The sequence below is a fragment of the Nilaparvata lugens genome, chromosome 8 (genome assembly GCF_014356525.2).
Source record: "Nilaparvata lugens isolate BPH chromosome 8, ASM1435652v1, whole genome shotgun sequence".
Classification (NCBI taxonomy): Eukaryota; Metazoa; Arthropoda; class Insecta; order Hemiptera; family Delphacidae; genus Nilaparvata; species Nilaparvata lugens.
The window spans coordinates 22,011,844-22,033,613 of NC_052511.1; the positions used below are offsets into that span (position 1 = coordinate 22,011,844).

Below are 21,770 nucleotides of genomic sequence, written 5' to 3' on the forward strand. Positions count from 1 at the left end.
GATAAATTATTTATTAATTTTTGAGAAAACATAACAACAGGTTAATGTAACTTACTGAGCGCGAGGTCTACTGTTCACAGAACTACTAATAATATAGGGATTGATTTAGCCAGATGTATTGTTTCTCAAACACAAACAGAAGATTCAAAATTTGAGTTCAGAACCATACGTAAAAAGTATTCTTTATTAAGATTCACTAACAGGTTTACACGGATTACGAATCTACCTTACTTTACTAACTTACATGACGAGGCTTCAAATATTTCCAAACAATTCATTCACCAATGTGTTTGGATTTTGGAATAATTGAATTTCACTTACAGTGTTAGGATCTTCAAGTGGCACTTCAAGTTCAGCTTGACGAAGGAAGACGTTGCCTCTTGAGATACGCCACAGCATGCGTTCAAAAGCGGGTACTCGCTCCCTTGGAACTACTCCTGCTACAAACCTTTTACAAAATTCATTCAAAACTAATTAACAGGATTATTGGTGTACAAAAAGCCTCCAAAATTAACTAAATTATTTTCAGTAGTATGTTATTAAGATTCAGCATATTCTAGAGCGATGCTTAAAATGTATCATGAGTTGCTACAATTCTATTAAAAAGACTAAACCTAAAATCGAATTATACAACATAATATGGAATAGAACTTTATTGAGGTTGAGAATATTTAAAATAAATAAATTTATTATGCTATTTTCATGCTTCAGCTTATGATAATGTCTATTGGTAATGAATAATTCTGATAATAGTATTCATAGTACCGGTACCGTACCAGTTATAAGCGATTTTCAATGGTAAATATTGATAACAATTGGAAATGTATACATGCTGAACAAGTTGACTGTATTCATATTCTTATTATTGTAGAAATATGAGAAATGAGATTCTGTTGGATTCTATTATTGAGATATGTGATAGTTTGATAATATTTTTCATCAATTAGCACAATAGAAAGCACAAAATCAGAACTATTAAAATTACAGCATCAAACAGTAAGACTTTTTCTATGATAGGAAATAAGAAATTATGAGAGTTCTACTCTGGCAGCTACAAATGAAAGATCATGCTTCAAGAACAATCGCTAATAGATTGAAAAATATGAAGTTTTAGAAATAGTTTCTAACTTACCACCCTGGAAGCAACGAAAGAAACACCACACAGTGAGTAGAAATGATAAAAGATAGAATTGATTAGTGAAAATAGCAAAAAACTTACAATCAGCACACGCGGACAGAGACAAAAAACAGAACAATGGAAAAATATTAGTGTAATGAATTTAATTTTCAATAATGAACAGTTCCTGTCAAGATTTAGGTGTTAAGTTTCATCTCGAGATTGGCCTCCTTATCAAAATTCAATAAAAAATAACAAAAATAGATAGGAACTGAATTTATAATTTGTATATATGAGGAATAATTCAAGATCTCTGATCATTCATTATCCAATCCAAGTCAATAATGAAAAGTTTAACAATGGACCAATTATTCACATTCATATACGTTATAATATAGGAAATAACCAGTAATATAATATGGAGTAAGTAGAGTAAGTAATGGAAATGAAGTAAATAGATGTTTGTATGAGTAGTGATTATGTTGATGCAGACAACAGCACAAGAAAATGGCTGAATATTTTGTTCAATCAGCAATATTATTTCGAAAGTGACATGTGATTTGAGCACCTAGTAATTCTGACTCCAGAGCAAGGTGTAGCAGTTGTCTACAAGCAAAGGCTTGTGCACACCGGTGGGAATTGCATGATGGCGACGATTTCAACCATTTAAGGCTGTGCAAAGGCTAAAAATAAACTTTCTACTGGTGATATTTTTCAAAGTTTTTCGATTTGTTTGTATATCATCAAGCTATCAAATTGAGAAAGTTTTCACATGAAAACATTTTTTTCCCGATCATTACTTTTTGAGATATGAGCGCCTAAAGTTTGAATTTTTGGGACAGAACATTTAAAATTCGGTAAGAGATAAATCCATGAGATTTAGAGGATAGATTCTTCATGGTATAGTTGATCTAGTAGAACGAAAATTTTCTGAAAATATCAATTTTTAAGATAGTTATTCAATTTACTAAAAATAACTTTTAGTTGAGTTATTTTTGGTAAATCGAATATTTTTTCAAAAGTTGATATTTTCAGAAAATTTTTGTTTTACTAGATCAACAATACCATGAAGAATCTATCCTCTAAATCTCATGGATTTATCTCTTACCGAATTTGAAATGTTCTGTCATAAAAATTTAAACTTTAGGCGCTCATGTCTCAAAAACTAATGATCGGAAAAAAATGTTTTCATGTAAAAACTTTTTCATTTTTAAGCTTGATGATAAACAAATCGAAAAACTTTGAAAAATATCACCAGTAGAAAGTTTATTTTTAGCCTTTGCACAGCCTTAACTAAAGTAAAAAAATTGTTCCGTCGTCATACGACTTGCACCGGTGTGCGCGCCAGGCTTTAATGGGGGAACCAGCCTCAAATAGCTCATAGGATCGCCCATACAAATGTGTCAAATACTAATTTTGAGGTTATGTACAATGAAAGCTACAAACTTAAACTTGAAACTAAGATGTGTTCTAAGAGATATAATGTTAATACATGTTCATATGAATAGTAATCGAGTTAATGGATGAAGAAAACCCATGAAGTGTAGAAATCCAGTTTAAAGGTTATGTTTGCAAGTGTGATTTGAGGTTAAGTTCAACAAACAATACAGACTTAATATGAAACTGAAATCATCCATCAATGTGCAATTAATGGAGTGGATGGATGTTTGTACAAGTTACTAATAGAAATCGTGTTAATAATGCAAGAGAAAGTCCACAAGATTCGAAACACCATTTTGAGGTTGTGTTTCAAATGTTGAGGCTATGTTGAAAGGAAACTACAAACTTTATGGTGGAATTGCGATGTTTTATTATGAGAAATTATATGAATAGATGTATGTATGAGCAGTACACGCGTAAATACATGACAAAAAGCCCACGCAAGTGTTGAAACCCAAATTTGAGGTTATGTTTTGTGTGTGTGTTGTGTCTTACCCAAGCCGTCCGCGACTTGCCGGCGTCTGACCGTCGTCGCTGATGAGAGCCTGCGAATCGCTGCCCGTCGCGGCGCCCTCTTGCTGTTGGAAACAAACAGTCTGGAGAAAAGTAAAAAACAAACGAGATAGGGAAAAACACGCACACACACCGAGCTGCTGATTCAACTACACTACCATTGCAAAACAAATTCATCAAATTAAAACAAAGTTCATGTTTAGAGAAAACAGAACAGGACAAAACAAAGTACAGCCACAACACAATAGACTTGGGAGAATGATGGAATTTTTTGCTGTTGTATTTTGAAAAAACATGGAGTGAACAAACTTACTCCCTGCATTATTAAAAACATGGATGAATGCTGAGGAATAGCCCATTTTCTCTATGATTTAAATCATTACCTCAATTGATTGAATGAATGTTTCAAACAATGGAGAAAATAAGGAATTAGCACATTTCCCCATGTTTAGAGTAATGAGGAATAGGTTTTTTTCAAACCATCACATGTTCTGTTGTACATAATTTTTGTGATACGTACATTGACTGTAAAATATATTGAAAGAATAAAGCTGGATTCGCACAGAACAGTGACAGTGAATAGTAAAAATATGAATGCCATCAAGTTGCAATGGGATTATTCATACTTGTTCGGCCATGATTGATGCAAGTAGTCCAATTAGAAATTGTGGGAATTATATTATCACTGTTCACTGCCACTGTTGTATGCAAATCAAGCTTAAATAATGTTAATGGATACTACTAATAGTTGTAAAAGAGGTAACAAAAATTCATACCAATATGCAGGATTTACCTATATGAGTTAGAAGATGGGTAGTTGGTGACAATATTAAAGATTGAAATAGAGAATTTGATTATTATTTATGATGATTAGTAGGCTATATGAATATTTATGTGAAGAGACAGAAGGGTTGGGGAAAGAAGGTTGAGGAAAAGATGAAGAAAAATAATGCAAAAGCGTACAGATAAATAAAGAACGCAATTTGTAAGAGAGTATAACCTACATCAGATACTAAGAGAATATTCAAGTGCGTGGCAACATAGATCAAGAAGGAAGCTTTTGATGGAGGAAGATTATTAGAAAAAAATCAAGATCTGAAAGCATTACAAAGGAATATTATACTTTATTAGCAAAAGAATCAAAACTCATGAAGTTATCTTACTTTTTGCATGCGATAATGTAATTCTCATTATTGAGAATTGATTGCAATTCTTGTATCATATCATTGGGAGAAAGCTGCTTTTTACATTGAAAATTCAGTTTAAAATGAAGTCGAAACGTTTATTTTCAAAAAATAAATATCAATTAGTAAGCATTGGAGAAGCTCGAAACAATTTAGTGATTGATCAGAAAGCACACCTTTATGCTTCAAAGGGATTCATGCCACACAATTTTAAAGAAACGTATTCTATCATAACAGTATTGAAACAACTTAGAGTTATGACCAATAATAAACACATGGAGCAAAATTTATGCTTAGCATGCAATATCAAGCAAAACCATGACAATCCAGAATAAAAGTTCCATCAACAAAACAAGACAAATCTGCATATTAATACAAATATTTTGAGATCCCCAAAATTGTGACTGTACAGAGTATGTTAGAATTTTGATTTTGTACATTATATGTTCATATTTATTGATACCTTTATCATTTTCTCTATCTCACAAAATGTCTTTCGCTGATTGATTAACAGTATAAAGAATGAAGAGCATTTATAATATTATAAATTAGTTGAAAGTATGACCAAAATCAATACAGTTTGCAAAGAATAGAGATTTTTTAAAGTTATGTGATAGTTTTGTTTTACGATAGTTTTATTACATTTTTATAGTTAAAACGAATCGTGATTGAAATTTTTAATGATTATTTACTAGAGTTATGTTTCATCTAAATTAATGTAGAAGAATATTGTGGTGTGTGCATGATTTCTGAATGTATAGAATGTAAATGTAAGTGGGTTTCAAAAGCTTAAAGCTAGGCAGAACATTTTTGTTTACACCTATGTTGTCCTTCAATAATGGAAACAATTATTATAACCATCATGAATAAAACATTAAAATATCAAAAATATTAGTAGGATTTTGATAAATTCATAGAAAAAGTGTAAAACATAGATAACAACTTGTCAAAAATAGCAATAGTTCATAAACAAATAATAAATTTGAACAAAATGAAATATTGGAGAATTCCTATTCTCATTAGGTTACTTGGAATTGGATGTTTTAAATAAATCGAAAATATTATTCACTTTTTCATCATTAATTATAATAGAATTACTGTACCTTTAAAAAATAAATATATATTCAAGGATATGTGTTTTTGAAAATTGGTGAATTAAAACAACATAGATGTAAACACAAGACAATACAGAATACAAAAAAGCTATCAATGCAAGAATCATTGATAAGTTTCAAATCGAATATAGAAAATGGGTGGAAGATTTCAGACTGGTTCTTGCATTGATAACAACAAAATGAACGATGCATACTAGACATAAACATTCCTAGTGCAATTGAGAGCAATTTATACCAACGATAGGCTGATCCAATAATACAATTTTCCACTTTTCAGTTGATTATTTCTCATAATGCAGCCGATAAATTTGGATACTCAATGCATCTAAAAATTCAGTAATCGTGAATTTGGAATTAGTTCGAAGTAAGAGCAACATTATTAGGTTCAATATCTAAAACCAAGTTTGGGCCGAATAAAATAAAAAGTTTTGAAGTCCTATTCCCTTTTTTAACTGTGTCTTAATTGTTGGTTTCAAGACTATGAAAATTTGTATTAATGATGTAATTTATTACTGTGAATAGTTTCATGAGCTATTAACACTTTCTAATACTAAAATACTGCAAGTGTTTCCGTAAACTATGAAGATATAACTATAGTAAATTGTTTTATGAGTGTGAACACATTTTTCATTAAAAACCACTGCAAATTATGTTTTAACATTGTATTGTAATAGTTGGCTACCTAAATATCAAATTAAAATTTTGTTTTTGAAAAATGTGCCTAATAACCTAAATAATATTACAGTGAGTGCTTAAAACTTGGTGTGTGTTTGTGCTTAGTTCTCCTTGAATGTTCAATACTTACTTAAGTTCTACTTACATAGACATGGTCCAGATCAAGCTCAAAACAAAGCAATAGACAATTGATTATGACAGAAAAGCAAAACATTATACCACCAACTGTTTCTAGTTTCAATGTGAGATCCGTATTGTTGATTGGTGAGTTGTACGTTGTTTACAAACAATGAAAATGACTAGAATAAGGATGTTTTGGCAAATGAATCTGAGGAAAAATTACAAATTAATGAACAAGTAGAGTGAAGTTGTGTACATGGTTTATGTGCAGTCACTTATAGAAAAATTGAAAAAGGATGAAGAGGTTGCTGAGTATAAATACCGTAATGGATTTACGATACAAGAATAAAAATTGCAAGATTGTTTGATAAAATAAACAAATAATGTAGTTAACAACCTTTTTGTTGTTGAGTTATGATGATGTAATTGTTTTTGGAGCTGACAATCAATCTTTTTTGTTTGAATCTTCAGAAATCTTACTTAATTGCCAAAGTAATGGACTTCATTCAAGATTTTCTCCAATCGAGAGTTGCCAGAACATGCTGTACAACCATAAACGTCATTTTAAATGAAAAAAAAAACCAATTTGCATGCTCAATGTTTATTTTTTAACCACAATTCGCTGAAATAAAAAAAACTTGATCCACTAAGCTTTCAAAATACAAAAGAAATTGAATGTACTAGAATAATTTTGTTACAGACCAATATTGTATTAAAATTTATTAGGAAAGTATTAAATTTATTAAGTGATTCTCTACATTATTGTAGCTCAAAACACAGTTTTTTTGTAGAATATAGTTTGAAAAGTTCAAGAAATTATAGAATTGTAAAATTATGAAAGATGTTACTGTAATCTTATCAGAAAATAATGAGTACTTCATTTTGAACTGTCAATTATTATATTCAACAAGTTTCTTTCAAGGAAACCTGAACAAGGAATAATATTAAACCAAGCTGCTAATGGAGATGTTCAAAATTCAACTCTTTAAAGTAACCAAAGACAAGAGAAACCCAATAATTGACAAATGAATAGAACATTCTCAAGCTATTCCACCTCTATTCCCGCTCTATTATACAAGTAAATAGGTTGGACATCTACTTAACAAATTTGTTACAGTTTGAAACTCTTTTCTTAAAGAAGTCGACAGAATATTAGGCAATCTTAGAATAGAGATAAGATAAAGTGCTTTGCTGAAATTCACCTACCTCTTGAAAAAAAGAATGCGTTTTCTGAAGTAGATGTTTCAATTCGGTCAACTCCAAGAAATTGAATTTCAAGTTGACAGCATTGTGACTAGATTCAAGAATTTCACTTTCAGTTCGTTCAAGATGAGCCTGAAAAGTACATTGTGAAATTTAATAGAGGTCCGATTGTAGAATGCAACAAAAAGTGATGATTTAAAAAACGATTATTACAAGAACTTCAAAATAGACATCATCGGATATATTTCCGTATTAGAGTAGAGCATCGATTATCTGGACTATTGTTGCATGACATTGTTCCAATAACTGATGATCCGGTTAATTTATCCAATTCTACCCTAGGTCTTAAGTGTGGACGTAATTAGAAGTTCGCATTTTGGCCTACAGTATTCATTAGTACACATTGCATGCAATATGCATTGTAAACACTTATCTCTCATTCACATTCTAGTTGTAATACACACCATGTTTGTAATTCAATTAGGTTTATCCAGCAGATTTCCGGATAATCGATGCTCTATTGCAGTTTGTAAATAATGTGCACCTTTACATCATTGAATTTATATTGAAGGAATTTAATAATTTGAATATTAAAAAAGTATTGAAAAATGCTATGAGGAGCAATATGAATGAAACATTTTCACAAAGTATCAGCTATAAACATATATCAGCCTTCTAATTAATAACAGTCAAGAATTATTGAATTGAATTCTCATTTACTGTTATATTTCATAATATTTATATTTTACAAAAATATCAAGTTTTTTAAACTCTGAAAAATTTCTAATATTAAATAAAGAATCATGATTGAAAAGATCATTACCAATTATGTAAATAAACTGACAAGCTGAGGTGAATATTACAAAATAAAGACATTTGAAATGTAAGAGATTATAGCACCTAGAATAATGAAAAAGAAAAATATATGTTGAATAGTGGTAGATATGAATGGTGTTCTTGACTTCTTTGGAGTACCTAGTTCTTTATTCATGAATAGGATTTATCATCAGTTGATAAATCAAAATATTTAATGCTCATAGCACTATCTCAGTTGTAACTGAACAATTCTTTTCAAGTTCTGTAGCATTTAATTTCAGTTTCTTTCACTGTCAATGTAGCATACATATTATGCCAATATATAGCACATGTTAGTCAGAATGTCAATAAAGCATGTGCTGAAGGTAATTTAATAGTAGAACAATAATGAAGTAATATTAAAGAAACACTAACAAAAACTGAATATTTTATACAAAAAGCAGAACAAAACTCTAGATCTTGTAAGATTTAGAACTAGTCCTATAATATAATCTTTTCAAGTTTACAAAAACTGAATTTCAAGAAAAAAAGTAACAATATCTACATCAAGAGATCTTTCTTGAGAAACCCTATAATAATGAAATAAATTACTCATAATGTTGCAACCTATCCATCTTTACAATGTATTACTTGATACTCAATTTGAAACTGAGATACATTAGAATGACTTGACACACTATAGGACATTTGATAAATTGAAAAGTATTTACCTCTAAATCGATAATTTCTCGAGGATTAGGCGCAAAAGGGTACTCGTTCGACTCAGGTATGTTGACCTTGTCTTTCAGAACCTCGGCTTCAATGTAACGCAGTTTACGCTCCATTTCGTCGCATCTCCGCACCTCACTCACAAACTTGCGCTGGAATGCGTTCACCCCCGCATTCAACTGAGAAAATGGGAATAAAGAGTTCAAATACATAGAAAAATAAGGATTTAACCATCTGAACACTAGAAAAATAGAAATAGGAACTAGATAAGGTGAAAAAATGGAACACTGAAGAAAATGAATTTTGTATTAAAAAATAAGGGGATAACCACTTGAGAACATAGAATAGTTTAGTGTAATGCATGGAATACGAGAAAAAGAAGGTACCTGTTTTTAACTAATTATTATTTAGCCTGTAAAAAAAGGATTTGATTGATAAGTGGAGGACATGAATGAATAATTCATTGGAATCACAGAAAATGGAGTGAAGCATGGAAAAAGTAGCTGACAGGGAGAGAAATATGATGCCGGCGCTTCAAGGCTTGTTCTCACCAAAGCTCTGTGGTTCTGCAGAGCTACGAAGACATAGCCCATGGACCCTTTTCTGTCTTTAATTTTTGTTAATGATCTGTATTGTAATATACACACGTTGTTTGTTTTATATGCCGATGACACGAAATTAATATCCTCTGTACAAAATTATGAAAAAGTTAAATCTAAGGAGTTGGGAGCTCTTACCTCCCAAAAATTGTGGTTTGAATCAAATCATCTAGTCATTAATGAGAGTAAGACTGAATATATATGCTTCTCCCTTAGGGGTCCCCCTGAGGATACTAATGCCAAGAATAATGACAAACTGTAGGGATTTACATTAGAGAGAAGATTGGGTTGTGAGCCTCATATTTTAATTTTGTGCAGGAGACTCTCCAGAGTTGTTTTTCTTCTTAGGAGACTCAAGTTATCTTTGGAAGATGAATCATTGTTACTGGTTTATTATGGACTTTTTCAATCCCTCATCTTCTATGGAATTCGTCTATGGGGTAACTCTAGTCATGCAACAAAAGTTTTTATTTGGCAAAAAAAGCAGTGAGAGTATTGAATAACTTGAAAAACAGAGTCTTGTAAAGAAAGTTTCCCAAGTCTGAAAATTTTAACATTTCCCTCTCTCTTTATTCTTCATACTTTGCTACATATAAAATGAATATAGAATATTTTCAGCAACTGGGAGTCAATCATTCTTACTCTACCCGACGTGGAAATGATCTGCCACTGCCTCAAATAAGACTCTCCAAGACAAGAGATAGCCATAATTTACAACAAGCCAAAATTTATAAAAATCTTTCTTTATAAATTAGAGAGCTGTCAATCTATGAATTGAAAAAAATGTGAAAATAAATTGACAGATAGGGCGTACTATTGGGTAGATGAGTATCAACAGTCTTCAATATAATAAATGCTCATGAAGCAAAATGTACCATTCAATTTTTGGTAACACTAAATAACTTATTAATATGTAATATGAATTGTAGTTTGTTTCTAACTAGGACTAAGACAAAATGCTATTTTAGTTAACATGTTTTACATAGTTTGAATATTTTCATATATTATATTACTTCTATTATGATATGCTTATTTTGTATCATAATTTCTCTTCAATTTCACAAGTAGTATTATATTATTGTTATTATCTGGACATGCTTCGTAAAGTTGTTCTGGCAATAAAGAATCTTGAATAGGCCTAGATGTCTTAAGTTTCACTTCACACCAAAAGCATCAGTGGACTGATAGAGAATTATTTTTTCATTAAAATATATGCTGATTCCTCAATTTTCATTTTCCGAGAGCCAAATTATTTATTTTCAGGCGCTGAACTAAAATCTGAAATAAGAATCCTTCTTTGTTTTTACGAGATTTTATTATTTAATGAAAGATCTTTATAAAAACGTCTGCTCGGATGTCTGTGGAGGAAATCGCTCTCAGCTTGATTCGAAAACATCAGTCTGCAAGCAGAGTTTTCTTGGAACGTCTGCCGGCAGATGGATTATCTGAGCAGGCGACAGATCTTTTTTGAAAATCAATCCACTGACTCTGCATAATTACACAGCTTTGGTGTGAACAAGCCTCCACTCTCCCCAAGTCTCTCGCATCGTCCGTTTACACTTAATACCGCAGAAAGCGTGCGATGGCGAATTAGCCATCCACGCTCTCACGTTTGGCGCATTCGTACAAACTTGGTGAGACTGAAGCGCCAGCATTAAAACGTGTTGCTTTCATGCCGGCGCCACACTCTTACTGACTGCGTACAAATGACGACGACCGTGAGAGGTCAGATAGCTACTATGCCATTGTTCGCCTTCACTCTGCACAGAGAAACGTTTACAGCGAGCCGCTTGGCAAGCGAGAGTGTGGCGGTGGCCACATTTATTTATTACTAAATTGGAAATTATGTCCCAAAAGTTGAAACTTTAGACGCTCATATCTCAAAAAGTAATAGGAAAAAATTCTTGAGTGAACTTTTTTATTTCGATAACTTCAACATTAAAAGTTTTTCTAGTATGTTACACTTAAACAATTTTAGAGCCGAAATCCTTCAACTGGCCTGTGATCGGTGGATGCGTCTCCTGGGGACATCCAACCGTTAACGGTGCCTGGTGTTGTGGTAGTGAATTTCACTAAGAGCAGCCAGAGTATGTGTCCTACCCTCTAAGCATAAACCAAGCACAGGAGGATGTAAATTAATTTTTCAAACATTTTTAATTATTGGTAGGCTACTATTTGGAAATTGCGATCTGTTAATTTATCAGATAAAAAACTTACATCTCTGAATTGGACAACCCCAGCTTCTCCCAAGCTTGCTACTACTGAATAAGCTGCCTCAGGCTGAATGAAGAGCTGGCAAAGAGCCATCTCTTCACTTCTGAAGAGAGCCCCCATTTTGTCCTAAAATCAAAAAATATATACATAAAATATTGATAAATAAAAATTATAGAGCAAATATTAAGGTTTATAATAAGGTTTACAAATATTAAGGTTTAACTTAATATTTAAAAAAAAATTGAAATCATGATCAACATCATCCTTTAGAAAAGAACAGTCAAAGAAACATTGCTCCAAAACAGAAAAAATTCTTTATTGATCATAGACGACCAAACTATTAGTTATGTTTTATAATTCAATCACACTGTGTTTGCAATTTGAAGTTAGAAAATAATACGTTATTATAATTTAGCAGTAATTGGTTACTTATAATTTGCAGTAATACCTGCAATTCACAATTAACGTTCTTTTTCTTCTGCGTAATCACAGCATGGACAACAGTTCAAATCACTTGTTATAATTAACTTGAAATCAAAGAAAATTGTTTATATCAAAATTAAAAAACAATAATAATAAAAAGTAATTATTTTATTTCTACTAAAACAAAACATGTAATATTGTGAGGTTATATTATTGTTGTATTTTCAGGTTAGAATATAGCGCAAAGCGGAACATGTGGTTGCTACTTTGTCATTAGACCAGTTATAGAACGAGCTGGTCTAAGACTTTGTCAATAATATTTTATAAATTGTCCTATGAATAGAAAAATCTCGAAAAGCTATTTCAATTTATTTTAAAATGATATTATATTTTCAAATTATTGTTCTGAGAGAAAAATGTAGCATATTATACTACATCAACGAAATCAAGAAGTCAAGTCACAGATGTCACCTGTTTGATTCAAGATTTTTGTAACCTTTCAACGTTGCTTACGGAACTACAAGGCTAGAACACTCAGGTGATCAGCTGTTCAAAAGCGTACACTTCAACCCGTGTTTACATTGAAATCCCTATGTCGAGTGGAATTTTTCGTGAATAAACGTTGATAATTCTACTGATAATCACTCTTTTCGAATAAAGACTTGTTATTTTATTTTTCCAATTCAAATTTTATCCTACATCATAAATTTCAAGGGTAGTAATCAATGAATTATATTAATATTTTTAGTTGTTTGTTAAGCAATTTCTAGGTTACTTGTTTCAAGATAGCTTATTCAAATTCAAACTTACTTCTTTTTACAAAAGTATCAAGTTTAGCAGAGGCATGGTTTATAAATAAGAATTATCATGTTATTGAACAAAAATAAATTATAAAAACATTGTTGATAAACTAAATTAGTTTCTTTCTAAACGAATTTAAGTACAATGTATTTACGGTTGCGCTCAACTCTATTCTGGAGTTTAAGACTAAATTCATTATTATTTCAAAACTTCCAAGTAAAAAAGTGTTGATTTTAAATCGTGTAGGATAAATATTATATATATACATATACCGTATATATGATTCATGGCTGGCATACATTTAATAGAGAATGAGTTACAATTTATAAAATAGTGTACCCTGGTAGGTCTACAAAATTAACTGTATAGTTTAACACCGTAATTTTTTTTATTGAAATTATGACATTTACAATCATGAATAATATTTCAATTGAACTACTGTATATACCTATACTTTCTTCAAAGTTTAGAATCATTAAACTGCCAGTAGTGTTTTGGATTACGGTATGTGTTTCCTCTGACCCCACAACTGTGGGTAATTGATAAAGGAGAAGTTATTGAAGATCGTGCTGTAATTCAAATAGCAGAGCTTCAAAACTGAATGAAGTATGAACATATCAGTTTTTGACATTATATTTTATATTAATATATATTAGGTAGAAGTAAAATGACACTCATTCTTTCACCCATTAATCTATTTACTCACCCGGATAAGTAAGAAAGTCGTGTTTCAGTTGATTCGTTGTTGATTATCCATATTTATTACCAATATTATTACAATGTATTGTATTTTGATAACTTTAAACTGAAAAAGCACATTCTTTTGGTGTAACGACGACCGTTTAGTGCTGGTGTTGTACATTCTCAAGCCAAACAGAAACTCGAAACGGTCGTCGCCACACCAAAAGAATGTGAGTGTTTTTTCCCTTTAAAGTTATCAAAATGAAATATAGTTAATGTTCAACCTTCTAGTGGCGCACTAAGACACTACCTCCGTAAACTCGGAGGTGTAGTGACTGAGACCGTAATTGAAAAAAATTTCAAAGACGACCAATACGGTATGCGCTTTTTCAAGAATTGACAGAAAAATGTTGTTCAGTTATAGGGTCTAGAAATTTAAAATAACTAAACCTTATTGACTTCTATATCGCCCAGAATAGGCGATTTTTCTGCTCTTACCAGCGTTTTCTTAGCTTTCAAGAGAAAATTCTTACGTTTGGTACAAAATTTCAGGTAACTTGCTGAGGTGTATTAGTTATGTAGGCTATTGAAAGGGCTTAGAAGGTGTGCTAGAAATTGGCGTTTCCAGTGTTTATCTGTGTTTTATCAGGATTTTCAAAACCAAATGAGCAGAAAATGTTCAAATTTTATACACATTTTTAGCATATGAAATAACAGTTCAATGAATGAAATGACAAATTTATAGCAACACTGAATTGGGTTATTAATTGCGCTATAATTCCCCTGCCATTTAGCAGATAATCTTAACTCAGCTGGGGGACTCTAGCCTTTGCATGTTAGAAGAGACCATCATGAATATTAATATAATTTGTGCAAGAGCGCGCTTAATTATGCATAACCAAGCGTGCAGACAAGAAACGTACAATATCTGAAAAGAGCAAAAGGAACACTAGCTCACACTGAAAGCGTGCTTGGTTGCGTTCAGTGTAAACATCGTGTTTCAATAGCACTTTTCAAATTTTGTTTTCTGGGTCATGCATGATTCTACGTAAATTTGCACATATCCATTCAATGTGATCATACAATTATTCTCATGTATCAGGATATTATTCATATTATTACTGTTGTGACCAAGAATAAATCTTTCAAGTAGTATCCTACCAGAGCGTCAATAGACATATCATTGGTTCATTAGCGCTATTGAAGAATATGCATAGATTTTTCATGATATGACATGGTCTTACATATGATATAAATATAAAAACTCTGATATCTCACTCTGCAATAAATTATTATTTACACTGTATCGATCAGCCATAACCCATAAAGAACACTTTACTTACTTACCGGTACAGTACTTACTTCCGATGAGTAAGATGTACTGTATTCCTCACGGTCCTGGATCGGGGAATCGTCAAATTTTCAAATTGTGCCAAACTCACTTTGTTAAGAGTAGAAACAGATTAGATAAAAATGATTCATGTAAGTTACTGGATCAGGCTGAATATTGAAATCCTTTACTGAGTAAGCTAGCAGTATTATCATTGATCACATATAGCCTATTCGTTTATAATAATATTGTTAGAGATACCGTAATGTATGTTCTGTTTTAATACTAAAGATAACCTACACTGCAAAATTTTTCTATTTCAAGCCATTCTTGTTATGATTTGATAAGAATTCTTATTACAATAGTGACTTATATAATAAAATGAGTAATAGCCTACCAATTTACCTTTTCAAAAAAATTATGTTTAATCTAAAAATTCCTTAAATCTAATAAAGCTATAAATATTAGCATACTACAAAAGCCATGGTTGTAATTCCTCTCGTAGAAATTGAGCAATACTGTAATCAAAATTGAAAAAAAACAATAGGTAGGCCTAATTCAAAGCTCAAGCAACTCAACTTTACACTATATTACTATATTTTTTTACAATAATTGAAATACATGTTTGAATTTGAAAAAGCTAATTTAAAACATGGGTAACCTACACATTGGTTAACCAATAACTAAGAATATTAAGAGAACTCAATGATTACTACCCTTGAAATTCATGATGAGAGATAAAAATTGTATTGGTAAAATAAAATAACAACCCCTTATTCGAAAAAGTAGTTATCAGTTGAATTATTAACGTTTATTCATGAAAAATTCCATTCAACATAGGGATTTCAATGTAAACACGGGTTGAAGTGTACGCTTTTGAACAGCTGATCGGCTGTATGTACTGGCCATGAGTTGAGTAGGCCATGCTTTCAACTTCAACCTTAGACCAGTTATAGAATAGACACGTTGGAAAGATGGAAAGTCTAGCCTCTGAAGCTAACATTTACTGCCACATCTCCAAATTGTGACGTCATCATCGGATAGAAAACTTTCAGATTGTGTCTATTTTAGGAGGATATGAATTATTATTCATTAAAATGGTAAACTTCAGCTGCGCTCCCGCTAAAATAGACACAATCTGCTATGGAAAACAGAAAAGTTTTCTTTCTGATGCTGAAGTCACGATTTGGAGATATGGCAGTAGATGTTGGCTTCATCGACTTTCAGTATGAATATACAATAGGCCGTGTTATTCTATAACTAAGCTTTCAACGGAAACATCAACATTGAAAATTGTAACACTTTTATTATTTGGAATCATCTCAACTCGGTTTTCCTATTTTTTCTGGACTAACACCAAAATTGTGACGGTAGAAATTTAATTTTGAAGAAACTATCATTCAATAATAATCCAGTTTCTTTGAATTCATCAGCGCCTACTTATTAAAACAACTTGGTAAGTAAAAATATTGTATAATATAAACAATAAATAGGCTAATACCGTATTGCATGGTATGACCATGTGGTTTTTGTTTGGTTATATTTCTATTAATCTTTTTGTTGCCCTTATTTTATGTATGTATCACATCCATGGAATATTTTTGTTTATCGGAGTATCTGCAATAAAAATCAATCATTTTCATCGAAAATTTGCTTACATCCTATCTTCTAATATTGTTGGTTTTACGTCATCAAGTACTGTTACCATATCCCTAATATTTTGAATAAATTACCTCCCATTGGTAATTCATTCAAGTAACATAAATAGCATTGATTAAGATATAATTTATTCTTGTTCTATTTTATATGGAAAATGCATTCTTGATGTTGAACATGCCTATAGTAGGCTAAGGTCCACGTTATAATAGCAGTATTTGATAAAAATTGGTGTTGCTATCCTTGTAGTCCAGGCAATGAATGCTCAAAAAAATGTGTAGAAGAAAAAGCTTTGAAAGACATTTTTTTACCAATCAGTTCAGTTTATGGGTTTAAAAAGGTAAACATATTATCAGAAGTTCCCACTCTCACACTAGGCACAAATATGCTTATCAAGTTCTCATCTGATCTTGTTTGAGTCCAAGTCTCACTGGAATTAGTAAGCACTAGTATAGGCCAAGGCAATTAAAATGATTTTATCTCAGCTTCTCCACAATTACTACACTACATTGACCACCTCGACATCAAAATTTAATATATTTACAATATTCTATTAACCTGACAACGGTCTTATGACCAGATTTTTATTTGTATTTGTCTGCGTCCATATATGCCATACGCTAATAATAATAATTGGTGAGCACTGGCAAAATTAGTGTCTGGTAGATCATCGCTAATCGATTTCAGCTGAATGAGGACAAGACCCAAAGTATCATCTGCAGCTTGTCACGAGAACTGCGTGACCCTCAGAATCCAGTAAAGCTGCTGGGTTTTGTCTTGGATTGCAGACTCAGCTGGACAGTCATTTACAGCAGTTAACCAGCCGACTCTCCCGCATTTGCTTCCTGCTGCTCAGGATGAGGGGCCTGGTGACAGGGAGGAATCTCTTAATGATGTATCACGCTCTCTTCCATTGCCACATCACTTATGGATTGCTTCTGTGGGGTCCTGAGGCTGCAAAATAGAGCTTTAAGAATTATAACAGGCAGCGACCATCTTGCCCACTGTAAGCCCATCTTTTTCTCGCCTTGGTGTACTGACTTTCTTCAGCCATTAAATCCTCCTGTGCTTAGTGTATGTCAAGAAGATACAGCATACTCTAGCTGCCTGTAGTGACATCAACCGCCACAACACCAGGCGCAGTGAGCTGTTGGATATCCCCAGGAGACGCCTCTACCGATCACAGGCCAGTTACAGGATTTCAGCCCTGAAATTCTACAACAAGCTGCCTAATAGTGTGAAGCAATTGGATAAGGCCGCCTTCAGGAGAACCGTCTGGAAGCTACTGTGTGCAAAGGCGTACTACAGTGTAAACGAATTTATGGGTGATAATTTGAATTTTTATTGAGAGCGTGAGCACTGGATCACTGCCATCTGAACTGTTACAGTTTTTTTCATGTGTTTTGTACATGTTTTGATTTTTTGATGCCATCGATCCCACAATTGTGGGTAATGGATGAAGCTGAATGTATTAAGGTATTTTGTTTCGTGGCTCAATTTCTTTGACCAGAGATGTTTTGTCAAAGCAAATTATGCCCTATTTGCCAATAGGATTTGCCGCTTGACTTCATATGTGGTCTCGTTTTTATAGTTGACTAAGGATCCGAGTAATACGAATTCGTCTACCACTTCCAACCCACAGGCAGATATTAGCTCTGATTGATTGGCATACAACCTCTGAGTATGGGACCTTGATGAGACCATGATCTTTGTTTTCTGTTTTCACAATCAAACCCATGTTACCTGCTGCCCTTTCCATTTGGCTGAATACTTCCATCATATAGGATATTGATCTTGCAGCAATATCAATATCATCAGCATAGGCCAACAGCTGAACAGATTCATTGAGCAATTTTTGGAATCCCTGATCACCTTCTCAAGAGCAATATTAAAAAGCAGACATGCCAAGGCATCTCCCTGTCTGAGACCATTTACTGACTCAAATGGGTCAGACAGGAAGTTCTGCACTCTCACTTGACATTGCACTGAGGTCATTGTCATTCTAACAAGCCTTATGAGTTTTTCAGGTATTCCAAACTCATACATGGCCTCATACAACTTTTGCCTTTTAACACTGTCATATGCAGCCTTTAAATCCACAAACAAAATGGAAAGAGTTCATATTATACTCCATCTTCTCCATAACAAGCTACAAACAGAATATCTGGTCCACTGTAGATCTTCCAGATCTGTATTCAGCCCGGTAATTTCTTATTTTACAATCATCATGAGGTTTCAGTTTCTTGTATAACACATTTGAAAAAAGCTTGTATCAAACACTCGAAAGGTTAATGTCTCTGAAGTTTTTGCATATTATGTGGTCATCTTTTTTCAACAAGGAGCATAGTATGCCTTGATTCCAATTTTGAGGCATCACCTCTCTTCTCTATGTTTCAATGACAATCTGATGGATTGTGTGTATCACAGTATCTCCTGCACGCTTGAGTAGCTCTGCTACTACTCTATCCTTCCCCCGGAGACTTATTGTTGTTGAGCTTTTATATAGCATTAGCAACATCTTCCAGTATATATATATATTTAGTCGATCATGATCTAAATTTCTAATTACAAAGAAATGTCTAGGTTTTCTACCCACGCCTTAGCGTGGTCCGTGATATTGAAAATATCTTCAAATGTTCCATTGAAGGCTCTGGGGCATGCATTTATTATGTGGTCGATGTTCTGCACAGCAGCAACACAGTCACAAGCTGGAGAATCAACCCATCCCCATTTGTGTAGCAGGTCAGCGCATCTGCCATGCCCAGTAATTAGGCAATTTCGACGAAGCCAGGTGCGGCGAGGTAGCTCAAAAACATCTTCCAGTGTTGGTTCCTCTATGTCTTCTGGACCTCCAGCTAAAATAGTTTGCTCTAAGGCTTCAGGCTGCTGTTCCTCAGTCCCATTAAGTAGCTCTTCAAAATGATTCTCCCATTTGTTCAGTACCGATGCGCCTGATTTTTTAATGCACATATTGTACTAATATAGATGGCACAGGGGCAATAGTGGCGTCTACTAGTATCTGGTATTAGTGGCCAACGTTATTTCACGGGGACATTGGCAGTGTTTGAAACTCTTTTCTCAAGGAGTCTTTTGTAGCCGTCACTAATAGCCAGATTTAGTGCATGCCAATCAATTCTTGAACTTGTGTGGAGGAGGCTTGACAGTATTCCAAATCTCTCCAAACACTTTCTTGTTTGTGTCAATGTCACATAACTTTCAAATTTGAATGAATCATGTCAATGATTAACATGGAACTTCATATTTATTGTAGGAACAGTCTACATCCAAATATTGTTATTTTGAATCTGTTTTTGTGATTTTCAGGTATAAAAAGATGAGTGACAAAAAGACAGTGATAAAAAATGCTGACATGACAGAAGAAATGCAGCAAGATGCCGTAGACAGCGCTGTGCAGGCCTTGGAGAAGTTCAACGTCGAAAAGGACATAGCCGCACATATTAAGAAAGAGTTTGACAAAAAGCACGGCCCAACCTGGCACTGCATTGTCGGCAGAAACTTCGGCAGCTATGTCACTCACGAGACGCGCCACTTCATATACTTCTATCTGGGACAGGTAGCTGTCCTCTTGTTCAGAAGTGGATAATCTCAAATTTACAAATGAAGAAGGCCACGCTATCCTCAACTTTATCTGTAACTTCAAATGGATAATGGACTTCTGAGTCATCTTATGACAAATCTACCAAACTTTTTGTACTTGAATTTACCAGTTTTGTGCTGTGATTAACTTGAAATTACAGAGTGAGATGTTTGTAAATTAAATAAGATCAATCTATATAAAACCGGGGTTTTAATTTGTCATCCAATGACTATTACCATTCGCTATCAACTTCCAAGTATTTTTCAGAATAAATTCACTCGAGTATGTCACGTTTTGTTACAATCTGCAATTTCATAAAGTTTTCAACACTTTTTGTTAGTGACTTACAGATTATAATTCAAGTGAAAGATGTGAAATATTATGCACTGTCCAAAACGTGCTTTCAGTTTTCATATTTTCCAGTTTTATAATCTACAAGTCGTCATATAATTGTTAATTCATATCACTCATTTAAGTTGAAATACTTATTTAAGTAATTCAGTGCATGAAATTATGAACTTATAGCACAGGCAGGGTGTCACTGAAAAATAAGTCTTCTGAGTAGTTGTGAAGGTGATATTGTGGTACTTATCCAAACTGAATGGAAAGACTTGATAATTATTGTCCAACCACAGATTTATTAAAAAAAGGAGAAACCAGTTTCGGTTGTTACACCACCTTTGTAAATCTCTGGTGATAATCTCTGTTTACCAGAAGTTGATAATGGTGTAACAACCGAAACCGTTATCTCGATTTTAATGAATATTTCTGACAATATCGTCGGCTCAGTTCCATAAGGTTCTATGTGACAATTTTGGGCTTATTGAGTGAGTTATGCACATAGATCGATCCCCAAGAACAAAGAGAATGCACCAGTAAAAGGTTCTATGTGTTTAACTGTATTTTTTTTAGTTATAGAAATTTATATTTCCATTATATCCTATGTGCATTATCCCTCCACTGATTAAAGTTCTATGTGATCATACATAAAACATAATGTAGTCTTGTTCTCTAGGCAGTGTTAATATATGAGTTCTCAAAGCTGACACAAAAATGAAAATTGCCAATTTTTCTTATAATTTGCCATATTGTTGCATTGATATTTTAATAATCTATAACACTCGAATACCAGTTTGCACGTAGATCAAGTGACGTCATATTGAAGAAAACCAATGAGCAAATCGGATGACTGCAATCATTAATCGCGATTTAATGCAATCGGGTTCATGTATTATAGAACCACCAAGTAGAAGCGCCCATGTGAGAAGATTATATGACAATCATTATTCAACAGAAAAAATGTTAGAACCCTAATAACAGATGGAAATAAATAATCGGATTTTCGTTTAATAATGTTGGATATAAAAATCTTCATACGTTATCTAAAATTTTGCTATAAAATAATGAAATTCCATTGAAAACAGATATGAAACAATTAGTTTTGTGTCAAATTGGGTCAAGATCTTGCCAGTCACGCGAGACTGTCTATAGTGAGACTCATTTCAAACAGTCGGCGCTCCTTATGGATAACATCACTACTCCTCGTTGTACCACTGCTGACAGTTTCAAGTGAATCT

The 21,770-nt window shown here is 32.9% G+C and overlaps 2 protein-coding genes across 5 annotated transcripts in view; one reads left to right on the plus strand and one right to left on the minus strand.

Annotated features, from left to right (window-relative positions):
- Positions 1-21,770, minus strand: part of LOC111058708 (V-type proton ATPase 116 kDa subunit a1) — a 75,732-nt gene that overhangs the window by 19,978 nt on the left and 33,984 nt on the right. Inside the window, exons 1-6 of one of the 4 annotated variants that reach the window (XM_039434260.1) lie at positions 12,153-12,350; positions 11,708-11,830; positions 8,894-9,070; positions 7,371-7,499; positions 3,053-3,135; positions 322-448 (exon numbers count right to left, since the gene is read on the minus strand). In XM_039434260.1, coding sequence (XP_039290194.1) covers positions 322-448; positions 3,053-3,135; positions 7,371-7,499; positions 8,894-9,070; positions 11,708-11,824 — 633 coding nt within the window. In that variant the 5' untranslated portion in view covers positions 11,825-11,830; positions 12,153-12,350. Of the gene's footprint in view, positions 1-321; positions 449-3,052; positions 3,154-7,370; positions 7,500-8,893; positions 9,071-11,707; positions 11,831-12,152; positions 12,351-21,770 lie in introns of those variants that run through there. The other 3 variants (XM_022346270.2, XM_022346283.2, XM_022346276.2) reach the window with 3 other exon arrangements.
- On the plus strand, positions 15,888-20,395 carry LOC111058730 (dynein light chain 1, cytoplasmic). Its single transcript, XM_022346293.2, has 2 exons — positions 15,888-16,395; positions 19,920-20,395. The coding sequence occupies exon 2, from the start codon at positions 19,930-19,932 to the stop codon at positions 20,197-20,199; it is 270 nt and encodes an 89-aa protein (XP_022201985.1). The 5' UTR covers positions 15,888-16,395; positions 19,920-19,929; the 3' UTR covers positions 20,200-20,395.